Below are 14,493 nucleotides of genomic sequence, written 5' to 3'. Positions count from 1 at the left end.
AAAAAAATTCGTTGGAATGACATAAAAACTAGGTCATAGTAAAGACTCCAATGGTTTTGAATCCTACAAACCAAATAAAACACTTAACTAAAATGTGAGACATTGTTTGGTTATCATCCAAATCCTACAGACCTAACAAATAATGCACTTGTATGTTCAGGCATCTTGCTTCGGAAGATTTAAAAAAAGGTGAGAAGAGTAGAATGTAGAGATTGATATACTGAATCCAAATAATAGTATTTTTGCGAAAGGACTACCAATTTGTTAATAATTATCAACAATAGTACAAATAACATAAAAATAATAGGATTAAAAATATGACATTGGACAATCTAGCGACAACTAAGTGCACTGGACCAAGCTGAAGACACGTCATCATTTTGTTCCTCCATCAACAAACTCTGCCAAAGCCTATCGTAGTAGAATTTTTTTTAGTAGATAGAAGAAATTTCGTCTTTCCAAGGATCCAAAGAACTACGATCCATATAAATATAGAGCACGTATTGTTTGGTTATGTCACTAGAAAATATTAAAATAAATGTTCCTTTTCAAAGTATTTGCCTCAACGAAAAATCGAAAACATTCTTTAACATTGCATGTAAGAAAGATCATAGGAAAAGATATATCATTTTGTATCATAGGATAAAGAAAGAAAAACATCAATCTCTATTGATGGAGAATCAGAATTTTGAAATCCAAGTTTGATCTTCAGATAGAAGCATAATAACAAATGCAGCTCTGAGTAGTATTTGAAAATTTTCTTTCTATGATACTATTCACGATTAAACTTCTTTTTGTCGTTGCTTCTCTATATTTAGATCAAATTTTGATTTTCAATTAATTGGAGTGCACAAATATTTCTAGCTTGACTTGTTCACATTTTTCCAAAAAAAATCTGAACTTGTTACAAGCATACATTAGTACAGATGTTCACACATGGCTAAAATGGGCGGCCACACATGATTTATCTAAACGTTATTATGCAGGGGTGAGCGATGAGGTTGTGTAGCGCACACACTTAAATAAACCGTGTGTGTGAAGGGGTCAACTTTCGTAGACGGTTGCCTTCCGGTAACCATCTGCGGATAGGAGGGTACACCCTCGCAAATGATTTTTCTTCAAGTGTCTACGTTTGTTTAGATCGTAAACGAATTTTCTACATCGTGAGCCCGCGTTTTCGATGATCACAAATGACCTTAGTTTTCTGCTCGTATCTGTTTAGCTCATACCGCAAATGATGATTCTTGTGTCCGTGTATGTTGAATGCAAACATTGCAAAAGTTTTCTACTCCGAATAGACTAGTGGTACCTGCAAAACCATGATACTAGCAGATGTATGCTCAGGTGAACTATATGCAAATGTGGTAGCAAGTCTCCATTATACTTGATTGCACATTTGATACATCATATGTATACATATATTTGACAACATATCTTCAGTTCATATCTATACAAACCCGAATGATACATATAAGAAGAAACTTTGTAGTTACATCTTTGTCTCCCTGAAAAAATGAAGGTGGAAATTTCTTCCCAATCATCGACTTCGCAGGTATACTAAATTTCTCAGGAACAAGTCATGTCTCAGGATCCAATCATCCCTTCGGAATTCGGAAGGATAGATGTCTCTTCACTTATCCTTGCGAACACATGAATGCAGAAGTTAAAGGAAGGCTCTGAGATAATTCAATCCTCACTGCAAGAGAAGCACCTCTTTATTTTGCCATGGTGTTCATATCTGCACAAAATTTAAATGAAAGTGAGAAAAGCTAACACAAAAATAAACTTGAAATAATTAAATTTCAAATGATTAGTGGTCATACCGATGAACGCAGAGCTAAAATAATGGAGAGGCAGCAGGTTGAACACCATGTCACACACCATCCTTCCCTTCCTCTTATGCAGTGTTACCAAAAACATGATCTCTATGCCCAAGTATAGGATAAAAAATTAATAGAGATGGACTTAACTATGGTTACACAACAGATCTTGCCACACAATAACATATACACAATACTACATAGATCAAGATAGCTAACTATAATAGATAATATCATATACACAATACCATATAGATCTATCAACCAAATTTTTCCATACAAAATAACATATAGTTCAAGCTTTAGCTAAGAGTGCTTACACATCAGATCTTGCTCGTAGAATCTATAATTACGGGAGGGTGGTACCGTCGCCATTGGGGACTTTGGTGATCTTGGAGTTTCCTGCAGAAGGTGTGAAAGATTGATCGAGAGGCTAGGCTAGCTAGCTCTTAATTATTGGATTTTATAGTAGGTTGATGTGAAAATGATTAAATTTGATCAGCGTGAACTCGCAAATTTAAATGTGATGTGAATAGACAATAAAATTAATGAACTATTTCGACCGGTGCCAACCCTTGAAGTAACAGGTAAAGCGGTTCCAATGCAGGACGCGGTTCTCGTGGACAGCATCGCACACCATTGACCGTTGTGTATCCCACTAACCATGTCACACCCGTATCTCCTTCAAAAATCGTGTGTGCCACATTACCATCACATACGTTCTGCGGTAGAAGCCATGTGCCACATCCAATGCAAAGCTGCAATAAATTAACATGGTAGTCTCAATCTCTTGGGAAATAAGAACATAATTAGTGAAAAGGTTCGAGTAGCCCATTCTTGAAGTAAATATTAGCCGAAGTTTGAAAGCCATTTCTACTGTAATGCACTGAACGGCTCGCACACAATTTAGTTTGGTGAACTCGTATGTGGTACACTTAATATTCAGAGGGCTCATGGTCGATATATTCTGCCCTATAACATATACAAATTCTAGTAACTAGTTCAACTAGAAGACCTCCTCGTCAAGGGGGCATTTGCTGGAGCTCGATTCCTAAAAAGCACTGGCGGCGCTTGTCTTGTCTCTGGCTCCCCTTTTTTTTATTGCTTCGGCTTGGGATCTTCAAGGCTGACCTTCTACTGGAGCTCCATTGCATTCACTTGGTATAACATGTAAGCCCACAAGCGTTCTTCGGACACTGTTGACCGCGCCACGATGCAAGGGAGTCTGGTACCTCAATGAACAACTCAACAGTGGGGCCAGAGGAGGGGCCGCTTTCACCAGGAAGCGGGACCACCGGGCTTAACGACGGGAAAAGGAGCGGGAAAAGAGAAAGGAAGCGTGAAAATATCACACATATTTTGAATCAAATAAACTGTCTGCAAAGATAAAATTAAGCACACAGTTGACAAATTTAGAATCATTTGCGTCCCGTGGCATACGATTTCTGCATTAGGGAACGTGAGTGTTTTTTCCTTGACGCATGAAGGAGGATGATCTATAGACATTTGAAATTTTGAGGTGTCGGCGTTCTTCCAAGAAAAAAGCTTTCTATGTACCATGAGGGTCTTAAAAGACCCGATATGCACTAGTGGCAACGGTGTTGTAGCATCCAAAGCGGAAGTAGTGATAGGAACTCTTCTCATAAGGAAATTATACGTTTGTGAAGCACAAGACTTTTCATCCCGGAGTGCTACTGATATGAAGTACTAGATTTCTGCAAACCTGCTAAGTGTAGCTCGTTTCTTGGAAATTTCGAAATCAGCATCTTAAGTTTTTCAAAAAAACTGAAATTAAATTTGAATGTAGGCGATGGTGTGTTCTATCAACCTGTAATATTTTAACCAGAAACACCTATATTGGGGGCTGCAAAAAAAAGAAGAATCTGACATCTAAATTCTTCCATTTTCCAGAAATGGCAGATGTAGCTACCTCGTTTTCTGAAAAGTTCAAGAATGGCATTTTAGAATTTTTAAAAAAAAACTGAAATTAAATCTAGTAGTGGCACACAAGAATGTTGTGTTGTACCAACGTGTAAATTTTTAACTCGAAATACCTTATATTCGGGCTGTGGAAAAAAGTGAAAATCTGACATCTATATTGGTGAATTTTAAAACCTCAAAAGTTATCAGATTTTATCACTTTTTGTGTAACCCCGAACATAGGGTATCTCGAGTGCAATTGAGGTCAAAGAATGCTTGTGCCATTGTTGCTGATGAGGCTAGGTCTTGCTACTGCTGTTGGAGATCATAGGTTTCCATGGTGGTGCTTGCCGGAGATCACGGCGAGATGCGCTGCTGGGAGCCAGCAAGAAGGCGCTGTTGCCGGAGAGGTTGCATATTGTTGTTCATTTAGTAGTTTATTAAGATGCACTAATCCATTTTTTGTTATAGGACACGCACTGGAGTGAAATCATGCGGATATGTGCTGTCATATCATCTGGTTGTAGTATAGGTGGACAAGCTATTATTTCTTATAAATGATTCCTGGTGAGCTTACAAATTAATTTTCAGTAGCAAAATCACATGCCTAGAGTCTGTTATGTGTTGGGATATTTTTGTGAAAAATGATGCCGGAAGATGCTAAAAGTAACTCTAAGAATTAGCTTCCTCGCAGCGTATTTCTTGTTGGCAAAGTATTCTGACAAAGGATTGGTCAATGTGCTATGGATCCATTTGACATTACCTTCTACAAGTGCAAGCTAACTCAAACTCAGTCTTAGCTAGCTAACTACAACATCACTGATAGCGGTTAACTATCGTTGCCGTTGCTGGTAGTGGTAGTGGTGGTTCGCAGTTGGCTAAGCCTGGAGTTGGTGGCATCCCCAAATGTATTCTTGGGATAAGATGCGATTATCTTTGTATCATCTGCAACAACAGCAGCCAAGCATCAGAAGTGCAGCAAATGAGTGAGAATGGCATGCACGGCTTGACTAACTATATCCAAATACACCAGTAAGATTACCACTATCCTGGATGTGTTTGCAAATCAGGACAAAGCAGTGCTAGATTAAGCTAGAGGTGTATTTTGGATACAATGCTTTAGTTAACCGCAGGCTGATTTACTGACATTTGTATTTAGTAGAGAAATTTACCACATTTACTGACATTTGTATTTAGTAGAGAATTTTACCACTTTGTGCCATGCTAATTTTCTGGAGCAAACAGTTCCATCTTTTTCAAGAGGAACAAGAATAACTCCAAGCAGCAGTATGATATGAATGCCTACCTCCAGTGTGATGAGATTTAGTCTGATGTTCTGACTCAATACCAATGTAAATGCTAGAGCTGTTGGGGTTGGTTTTGCAGTTGTAAACTTCACTGTTGTACATCTTGGTTGGCAATAGAGTTTTTTATCCTTGCAGGTTGTGCCATTTTGTGTTCTGATTGATTTGCAGGGATACATAAGTTAGTTGTTGTGGTGTCTATTTATGGCATGTCTGATTTGAATTGTGAGATGTAAGCTAATGTTATTTCTCAACATGTTAAGGCGATAAATTGGGCATGGAACTAAAATTAGTCATCCATGTATCAACTATGATCCTTGATCATTTAAGCTTAAATGCTTGGCCCCTGGTATGCATCCCAGGGCTTCTACACAGTGTTGCACTATTGTTTTCGGTATGGCATTTGTTAATATAATTTCCAGACTATCCAAACATGTGCATTATGTATTACCTTGTTTTCGGTGTTCCTTTTAGATTTATATTAATTGTTCGGGAGTGGTCTAAAAATGCACTTCAAATTATTAAGTTGATGCCCCAAGAGTATTTGGTAAAATGATGTACTCCCTCTGGTTCAAAATAAGTGTTGGATATTTAATTAGTACAAGCTTTATCATCAATAAAAAATCTCTGACACTTTTGGATTGGAGGGAGTGATTATTATTCTAGATTATGACGGTCTAGAACACATGTGTGAGGCAATAATATGTTTAAAAGGAGAGGTTGTTGACTTGACAACTTTGATGGCCCAGAACATAGGTGTGAGACTTACTATGGAAGAGTAACACGAAGACGTAGAACTTGAAACCACGTAGATGCACAACAATGTTGTCTTGTTATTGCATTGTTATTGCATTCGGTATTATCATGGTGTAGTAAATTATTCGATATTATCATGCTGTACTAAATTATGATATCCCTGATTTTTTTTAAATTTTCATAGTGAGCTGTGAATTATATATATGCATTGAGAAATAAAGTTTAAGTACCCGTGGCAACGCACGGGCATTTGTACTATCTCATAAGGAAATTATACGTTTGTGAAGCACAAGACTTTTCATCCCGGAGTGCTACTGATATGAAGTACTAGATTTCTGCAAACCTGCTAAGTGTAGCTCGTTTCTTGGAAATTTCGAAATCAGCATCTTAAGTTTTTCAAAAAAAACTGAAATTAAATTTGAATGTAGGCGATGGTGTGTTCTATCAACCTGTAATATTTTAACCAGAAACACCTATATTGGGGGCTGCAAAAAAAAAAAGAATCTGACATCTAAATTCTTCCATTTTCCAGAAATGGCAGATGTAGCTACCTCGTTTTAATTTCAAAAAAAAACTGAAATTAAATCTAGTAGTGGCACACAAGAATGTTGTGTTGTACCAACGTGTAAATTTTTAACTCGAAATACCTTACATTCGGGCTGTGGAAAAAAGTGAAAATCTGACATCTATATTGGTGAATTTTAAAACCTCAAAAGTTATCAGATTTTATCACTTTTTGTGTAACCCCGAACATAGGGTATCTCGAGTTTAAATTTTGCACGTTGTTAGAATACAACATTCTGTACATCTAGATTTTTTCATATTTATTTGAAGCTTTAAAATTCTGTTTTTGGATTTGAAAAAGAATGAGCTACATCTAGTTTGGCCTGAAAAAATCCGCTCCCATCAAATTCCAGGGTTACAAATCACCTCCCGGAAGGAAAGAACCCCTAATCCTAGGGGCAAAAATCGACGGAACTGACCTCTGTTGCTAACTAATTCACAAAGTAAACTCTCGACGAGACCTTTGTTGCTAACTAATTCAAAAACTAAACTCTCGACGAAAATATTTCCGATCTGACCTTTGTGAATCAGTTAGCAACAAAGGTCAGTTCTGTCGATTTTGCCAATCCTACCTACCTGCACGTACACGAAGCAAGCTGTTGAGAGCACAATGAAAATATTTCCGATCTGACCTTTGTGAATCAGTTAGCCGACTGACGCTGACTAGTCCGACGTTGGGCTCAACGTGCACAACAACATTCATTAGTCATTACCCACTGATGAGTGGCCTCTCCAAGTTTCCAAGCATACGCAAAAACTTCGGTGGGATTCGTCGACCTCAACGTGCATTCTCGTGACAGTGTGCCACTCGTCCGTGCAAAACCTCAGAACATTCAGCACAAGTGCAGACTGACGAGTGATTCGTAGTCGCCGTCGCCGGCACGTACAGATCGCGGTTTTCCTCCTGATCACGTGAATCCCATAAAACCCGAGTTGTTGGAGGTGGTTACGGAGGTTATGGTGGCAGGCAGGCGAACAGACACAGAGGCACAGAGCCATGACCACCACAACACGGAGATGGCCGGACAACCCAACGTGCGATCTGGGACGTGTCTCTCTCACTGCTCACCTGAGATCGGGACTGTTATTTATGCTCTGGTCTGGAAACCTTCTTGGCTAACCAACCTTCCTCACCAATGATTTGCAAAAGGTGTTTGTGTATCTTCCACTTCCAGAGTCCTTGACACGCCAAAACGGCACTGATGAAACACACGCACAGGTGTATCTTTTCCCCTCCAACATGCATCATAATGAGCAGTTGGTTTTGTTACAACACGATCGCCAATTCACGATTACAGCTGTGCCCACTGAAAACAAACACATAAATGAAGTGAAGCAAACGAAAGAAATTGTAGGCAGTGCAAAATACATCTATATTTACATTTCGGGATTACGATCATCGATGCACTGACTTATTCTCTCTACAGGAAACAAAACAAACATAAATGCTTCACAGGACGAGGAACGGCGACGCCCCCTCAGGACGCTTGCTCATTGTCAGAGTCATCCCCCACTTCTTCGTCCCAGCTTTCCTTGTGAACTGCGCCAGTTACTTCTTCTCTATGCGATGCAAGAACTCCCTGTCTTTGGAGGTTCTGGAGAAAAATGTTGCGTGTAGTTCCCGCTTGTAGTATCAATGTTATTTTAAAACTCCCCAATCCACTCCCCCGATGTGCTTTACTGACAGCAGGTTCAGAAAAGATCGAAACGATCTCATCGCCTGATCCTACACCGATGCCTGCAGAGGTTTAACCGGTACAGTATACGGGGAATCCCAGTCCGCATCGAACACATCCTGCAGCTGCGAGACGATGGAGGGGTCATACGTCCCGAAGCTCACCCCAGCCGTGGTGTAGAAGTAGTCCCAGATAAGGTTGCTGGTGCCAATGTTGGCCCTCGTGTCACTCACGGCGTACTTGCCGTGGTTCACCCGGGTGAAGTCGGGGTAATGGTTCCCCGTCGCGTCGCCCTGGGACAAGGCAGGTCCGGTAGAGTTGTACCCTGGAACCACGTAGTACCTGATCTCAACCTTGCCACCGCAGTGGTTGTACTTGGAAGACACGCAGAGGATGTTTGAGTATAGGAGGCTCTTCAGGTAGTTTTCGGTGTTCGGGATGAAGTGTGTCCAGTAGGCGACAAGGATCCTCACAGTTGCATTCTTGGAGATTATTACCTACCAATGGTCAATTTATCTTTAATTAGTAGGTGAATTCAATGTTAATGAATAGAGATAAAACGAAATGGGAAATTTTGAAAAAGAACAAAAGGTCAGTAGGCTGCTTAAATAGACTGATGTAGCAAGATAAAATTCCACAAAGTTCTGCTGTTAGCAACCGTGGTGCTGCAGTTATGGTGAAATTGCGAACTGGATAGTACTGATTGTGGTGCTCATGTGGTCATGATGGTGCACCACCTGGATATTTGCAGCATAGCTGACAGCCGTGTTTAGAAGGCAGTGACAGCCTTAATGGCTGCAAGGGGGGTATAGGGGCCACGAGGCCAACAGAAGTAACAGCTGAGGCCCGCCTGAAACTGAAGGGAAGTTCAGGGAATGGGTGGAGACGTTGTGAGTTTGTAGTGCACACTAGAGAGCGGGAAATTTCATAGGTTTAACCTAGGATACGGTCAACTTTTCTGCATAACTGTTCATTTTCTTAGGAATTTCTAACATTTTGTAACCTATATAGTATTAACTAATGGTCCTATTTGAGCTCTCATACACACATTTTACATCGATGGAACCATGATAAAGCAATATTTCCTTGACGAATAATATTTTAGAACGTTCTTTTAACTAAATTTTAGGTTATCTATATATTCTAATGCTGCAAATCAAATTTCCTTGCAGTCTACATAAGACCATATAGTATGCCAATTCTATTGAAACATGAACAGGGCCCCCCTCCTACCACTGACAACCCGTCTTGTTTTCTCCGAGTAAAATACTAGTCAAATGATACAGTTGAGTATTGATATGTCTATGGCATATTACAATGAGAATATTCTTAGAGAAAGTGATACCAATAACCAATTCTCTAAGGGTTTGCCAAAAATCGAACATGAAAGCAAACTTTTTTTTTGAGGATTTTTTTTTTTTTTTGAGGAATCATGAAAGCAAACTTGAATACCTCAGATATCGCTGATGACAACGATGGCCAGAACACAGTTTGAGGAGCATACTGCGACTGTCCAAGCCAATCCATAGTATTTATCCGCACCATTCCCTCAGAATTGACAGATTTGATGGTGTCGACCCAACCTTGCTCATCTGCCTGGAACTTGTCAAATGACAGCTGCAAAACATGAACACGTTGAATCAACACCGCGGGATGTGTTACAACTTACTAGACTATTCCTTGCACCATTGCAGTACCAAATAAGACAGTATTGTAAAAGGCCATGTGATCTCGCAATGGATGCCACTAGAAATTAGTGTATGCTTGTGCGCTAGATGATTGGCTATTACAGCACCAACTGACTGAGAACTGTACCAGCTAATACTATAATACTACTGTCCACATTTCACAGGTCACAGTTTGTGGTAAAAACTCAAAAGTTATATTCTTTTTCTTCAGAAAAAGGACAATACATGACATTACCTCAGGTGGAGCAAACGAAAGATAGCTGAAGTAGTGTTCTTTATTGAAACTCTTGAGCCCAGGGGTTTCGATTAAAACATCAAGCAGTTTAGGATTGGCAAGTGATGGATAGCCATCCACATATGGGACATCGACAGAAAGGGGCAGTGGTGACCTGATGGGAGAAATTACATTATTAAATTCAGGAAAACTGGGTCCAAGAATTAGAGTATTTATGCCTACTAATATTGTTTTGACAAATTTATGAAACGACAACATGGCTTCAAGTAAATAATAGCAATTGTTACATCCTTTTAACATCAAACAAAATTATGCACCTTACATAAACGGTGAAGATAAAAGGAACAGGGCTAAATGTTGTCAGCACCTTGGCCAACACAAATTATAGTTAATATTGTCATTTAGGTGGTTGTTCCTTAATTACAGAAAAGGATACAAACCTGCATCTATCTTTTGGTTGTAGGAAATGCGACCAGCATGGCACTTTTCTAGAAGTCTGCCACTGCTTATCCAAGGCAACTTTAGTGTAAGTAGTTGAATTCAGCGTTGAAAGTGTCCAAAGATTTTGAAAATATACTTCAACAGTTTTTGCTATCTGTGGACAACTAGCAAAATAAATCCCAAGCTCCTTCACCTGCAACAGAAAAAAAACTAGTATTTTTTCGATAAAGGGAATATATTAATATCGAGAGATACCAATTACACCCAGCCTCTGCAACAACGCACCACCCTAATGGCACTACGGATGCACACAGCCAAAAAAAGAAAAAGAAAACTAAGAAACAAAAGTCCCGCTACAGTATCACGGACCTAACAACAGCAATACATCCACCACCATGACAACACCTGAATTGCAGACTCTCCAAAAAACGACACCTCCAAGAAGGGAACAGTGCTCCAACACTGTCGTCGCCCGATCAAAGATCTTAGGTTTTCACCCTGAAGATAGTCCCCACTCTCAAAACAATGCCTCCACCAAGGTCACTGCCAGGCACAACCAGTTAAGGCCAGACCTTGGGTTTTCACCCTGAAAGGTGGACTCTGCGCTTCACATGTGTTGTCACCCCCACTTTCATACCGCTGATGTGAAGTCCGGACACCAAGCAAGCCCCTCAACAACGCGGAGACTTGAACCTCCCTTAGCTAGTCCTCCCCTCCGGCCTTCATGAAATTCTCTTCTTCCGACTTTCATCATGGATCCATAGTCACTTGATGTCAACAGAGAAAAAGAGCTTCGCGCCGCTCCCTCCAGAACCAAACGGTCGGAATAAACGCATGGGTGCGCACGACCGAATACCTCCGATCCAGCAAACTCCAGGCAAAGCACTGTTACATTCGCCGGCGGAGCCTTCCGGAACTCAACCCTCCGGCCAGATCACGAGGCCAGGCCTCCGGTAGGTCCTCCTCTTCACGCAAGAGAGGCCCTAGGACCGCCGCCTTTATTCAGGCCGAGCCCCCACGCAACGGCCATCCCGGCCGCCCTTCACACCGAAACGGTAGCGAAGGCGACCCTGGCCGCCAAGCCCGCACGAGGACGAGTGGTGCTGCGGCGGAGAAGACGACCAGAGCAGGCAGAGTCGGCCTTGGCCAGAGGGCATCAGCCGGAGTCCATCGGCCCAAGGGCCTAGACCTCCTCCATCCGCCGCTCGCGCCGCCGCGCACCGCCGCCTAAGATCGCCCCTCCATCGCTGCAAACTGCCCCCACACCGGCCCGAGCACCAACCCCTGCGCTCTCCCCTTGCTCCGCCTCCCCGCGCGAAGAGAAGAAGCCAGGAGAGCGCCGCCCACCCCTCGCCGTCTTCGCCGGCCAGGGCGCCGCCACGGTCGCCGGCGCCGGCGGCCGCGACGGCCAGGAAGGCCCGATCTGGAGGCTTCTTTGGCTGGAGATGCGATCGCCCCGGAGCCGCCCGCGCGTGCGACCCGGAGGCAGTTTCCTCTATCTTTGGCTGGGATGTAAAATTATGGGGCATATCAAAAAAAAAAAAAAAAAACACTTCTACTTTACAAATTTGTTTATTCTGTACTACTTCAGAAACTACAATGATATAATAACACTTCATATAGGATATAGGATGATTTAGCTTTCGAATATACCTGGGTAAGGGACTTCCAATCATTGTTTGCAGATCCAATATACAAATCCTTTTTGTCGGATATCCAGACTTTTGCATGCAGAACGCCGGATCCCCACCAATCCTCAAAAAGCAAGGTTGCATTCTGAACATTTGGTCTTCCTGCAGCAAGATCAGCGCTCTCTTGGTCGAATTCAGGAGCAAATCCAGAGTGCTGCACAATCCTGAAAAAGAAGCTACGGTTGTTAACATGAGAAATAAGACTCCTATACGTACATTATAAATTCACTTCTTGTTGTTATCTCACTATTCACTATTTTTGCCTGATTGACTATAGCATTTGACTGCAAAGTGCCACATGTGCATTATCACTGTCATGTAGAGTAGTTTTTTTCTTTCTATAATGGGCAGTATGTTGATTAATATAAAGTTAATACCAAGCAAACCCGGCCTCTGCAACAACACAATGTTTAAAGGTAACTTCCTACGACGAAGAAATCATTGTAAGGATAATAGTCTGGTACTCCGGTAAACATTACAAATTTTGATATCAACTCTTGCCTGATTTTGACCTTACGATCTGCAGCATTCTCCAGTGCCTTGTAAACCCGGAGCCCCTGATCAGCCCCAAATCTTGCCATGTCACTCTCGGAGAACCCGTAGTCCCCTGATTTTGGGTTCTTTGGCTGCGCTATTAACTGCCAGTACTGTGCAAGGATGTCCAGGTTCTTTGTCGCGTTCCCTGACAGCCACTGGAGCACGTCCGCTGCGTATCAGCAGGAGATCAGAGTTCAGAAAATCCTATGTAAATAAAGATGCACATGATTCACTCTAAAAAAAGAAAGAAGACACACATGCAAGCAATTCAGCATCACAACAAGAGCAACCAAAATAACCATCGATATGGATACGGCCGACGATTGTTTACTGCCGAAGTGTGGATTATCCATCAGTTCTAGCAAATCGATATCCCTACACGGCTACACGGGGCACCAGCAAATGCGCAACAGAAGACTAGAAGAGGCAAACAAGAACTACATCTTCCTACAAGAACTACATTTCCACGGTTTCCATATATAATCTCAAATCATCAACCAGACAACCTCTGTAAATCAACCGAGCACACTCAAAAGATGTCACATTTTCCCCCAATCAGCAGACCACACCTCTATTCTCAGGTTAACACGGTTGCAGACGGACAGCTGAAGTAAATCAAACGTAACGCCTTCTCTCCATCGCTCAACATCACAGACGACGGAGGGGAGCATACCTGTGGAGAGGACCCCCGGGACGCGGCGGAGGTGGGGCATGTCGGTGGGGATGGACTGCACCAGCCACGCCCTGCACGAGGCCGCTGCGGCCGCCGCTGGCAGCGCGGCGACGGCGAGGACGGGGAGCAGGAGGACGAGTAGGAGGCGGCGGCGAATTGGAGGTGCCATGGCTCCTCGTGCGGCAGGCCGGCGGCGGCGTGGACTGAGCTGTGGCGCCGGCAGAGTGGATGTGATTATGTCAAGGAATATCGGAGGAGGGTTGAAGAAGTCATCCTGGCAAGGATTTTTATACATGTTATTTTGGTGTATTTTCTCGCAGAAGATTTGAAATACGGAGTATTTTTGTTCGCATTCACGTGTGTTCAGGCCTGTTTGAATCCAAAAATCTCGTTTCTGCCGCCGTAATTTTGTACTCCTTTTCTCATTGTGGCAGGATTATTTAGTACTCTGTTTTTGAACGCCGCATGGCGGTGAGAATATTCTTCGAGCACATCGGGCATCCAATAGTTGACTGATTATCATTTTTGGAATATAATTTGATTGTCCGTACCAATTGTTCTTTAAGAAGAACTGTACTACCAATTGTTGACCGAAATTGATAGGAAAAATGATTAGATTCCCAAAATCGATAAGAAAAATGATTAGATTCCTCTAGAGTCTGCGGCGTGAGCAACTTTCGGGTTGGCCATCATTGGATGTGACTCATCTTCCTAGACCAGGGCGTGACACGTGTCCCAACGAGGGGCTTGCCCGCCCTCTTATCCCGTGAGTCAACGAAGCACCACATGGTCTTTCTCCATGGGATCGAGAAAGACCACCGTGCACACCTCCATTCCCAATGCAGCACCACCACCGTGCCCACGTAGCGTTGCCACCGTCGCCATCGATCACCGCCTCTTGGAGCCATGCACCGCCGGATGGGGCGGGGGCGGTAATGCTGGACTTACGGAAAGATTTTTTGAACTGTAATTACGGGCTCGCGTGTAAAAGGGTGGTTGATGCAGATTGTTTCCTTTCCTGAAATTTCGAAGCACGTACTAATCAGGCTGCTCTTCCATTGTGCCCATAAGAAATTTTTATAAATTATGTCCGTAGATGTAGCATTACTCGGGCGGGGTGGGGGTGTTGAAGGGGGCGATGACCTACACCACGGCCCGAGGTGTTGCTACTCTTTGCCCCGAGGGCGT

General features: G+C 42.4%; 1 protein-coding gene across 2 annotated transcripts; it reads right to left on the bottom strand.

Moving 5' to 3' along the window:
- Positions 1-7,616: 7,616 nt before the first annotated feature.
- Positions 7,617-13,693, bottom strand: LOC127317588 (uncharacterized). 2 transcript variants are annotated; one of them, XM_051348156.2, is made up of 7 exons: positions 13,306-13,572; positions 12,597-12,801; positions 12,058-12,259; positions 10,404-10,597; positions 9,964-10,117; positions 9,493-9,657; positions 7,617-8,537 (listed from the first exon to the last, which is right to left on the bottom strand). In XM_051348156.2, the coding sequence occupies exons 1-7, from the start codon at positions 13,472-13,474 to the stop codon at positions 8,091-8,093; spliced, it is 1,536 nt and encodes a 511-aa protein (XP_051204116.1). In that variant the 5' UTR covers positions 13,475-13,572; the 3' UTR covers positions 7,617-8,090. The 2 variants fall into 2 exon arrangements, with proteins under 2 accessions (XP_051204116.1, XP_051204117.2); XM_051348157.2 differs by lacking the exons at positions 7,617-8,537; positions 9,493-9,657; positions 9,964-10,117; positions 10,404-10,597 and adding an exon at positions 10,604-11,909 and having other exon boundaries at positions 13,306-13,693.
- Positions 13,694-14,493: the final 800 nt, after the last annotated feature.

This window comes from Lolium perenne, chromosome 7 (assembly GCF_019359855.2).
Source record: "Lolium perenne isolate Kyuss_39 chromosome 7, Kyuss_2.0, whole genome shotgun sequence".
Classification (NCBI taxonomy): domain Eukaryota; kingdom Viridiplantae; phylum Streptophyta; class Magnoliopsida; order Poales; family Poaceae; genus Lolium; species Lolium perenne.
The sequence above is the reverse complement of the archived record's forward strand: the minus strand, read 5'-3'. Positions and strand labels throughout refer to the sequence as shown.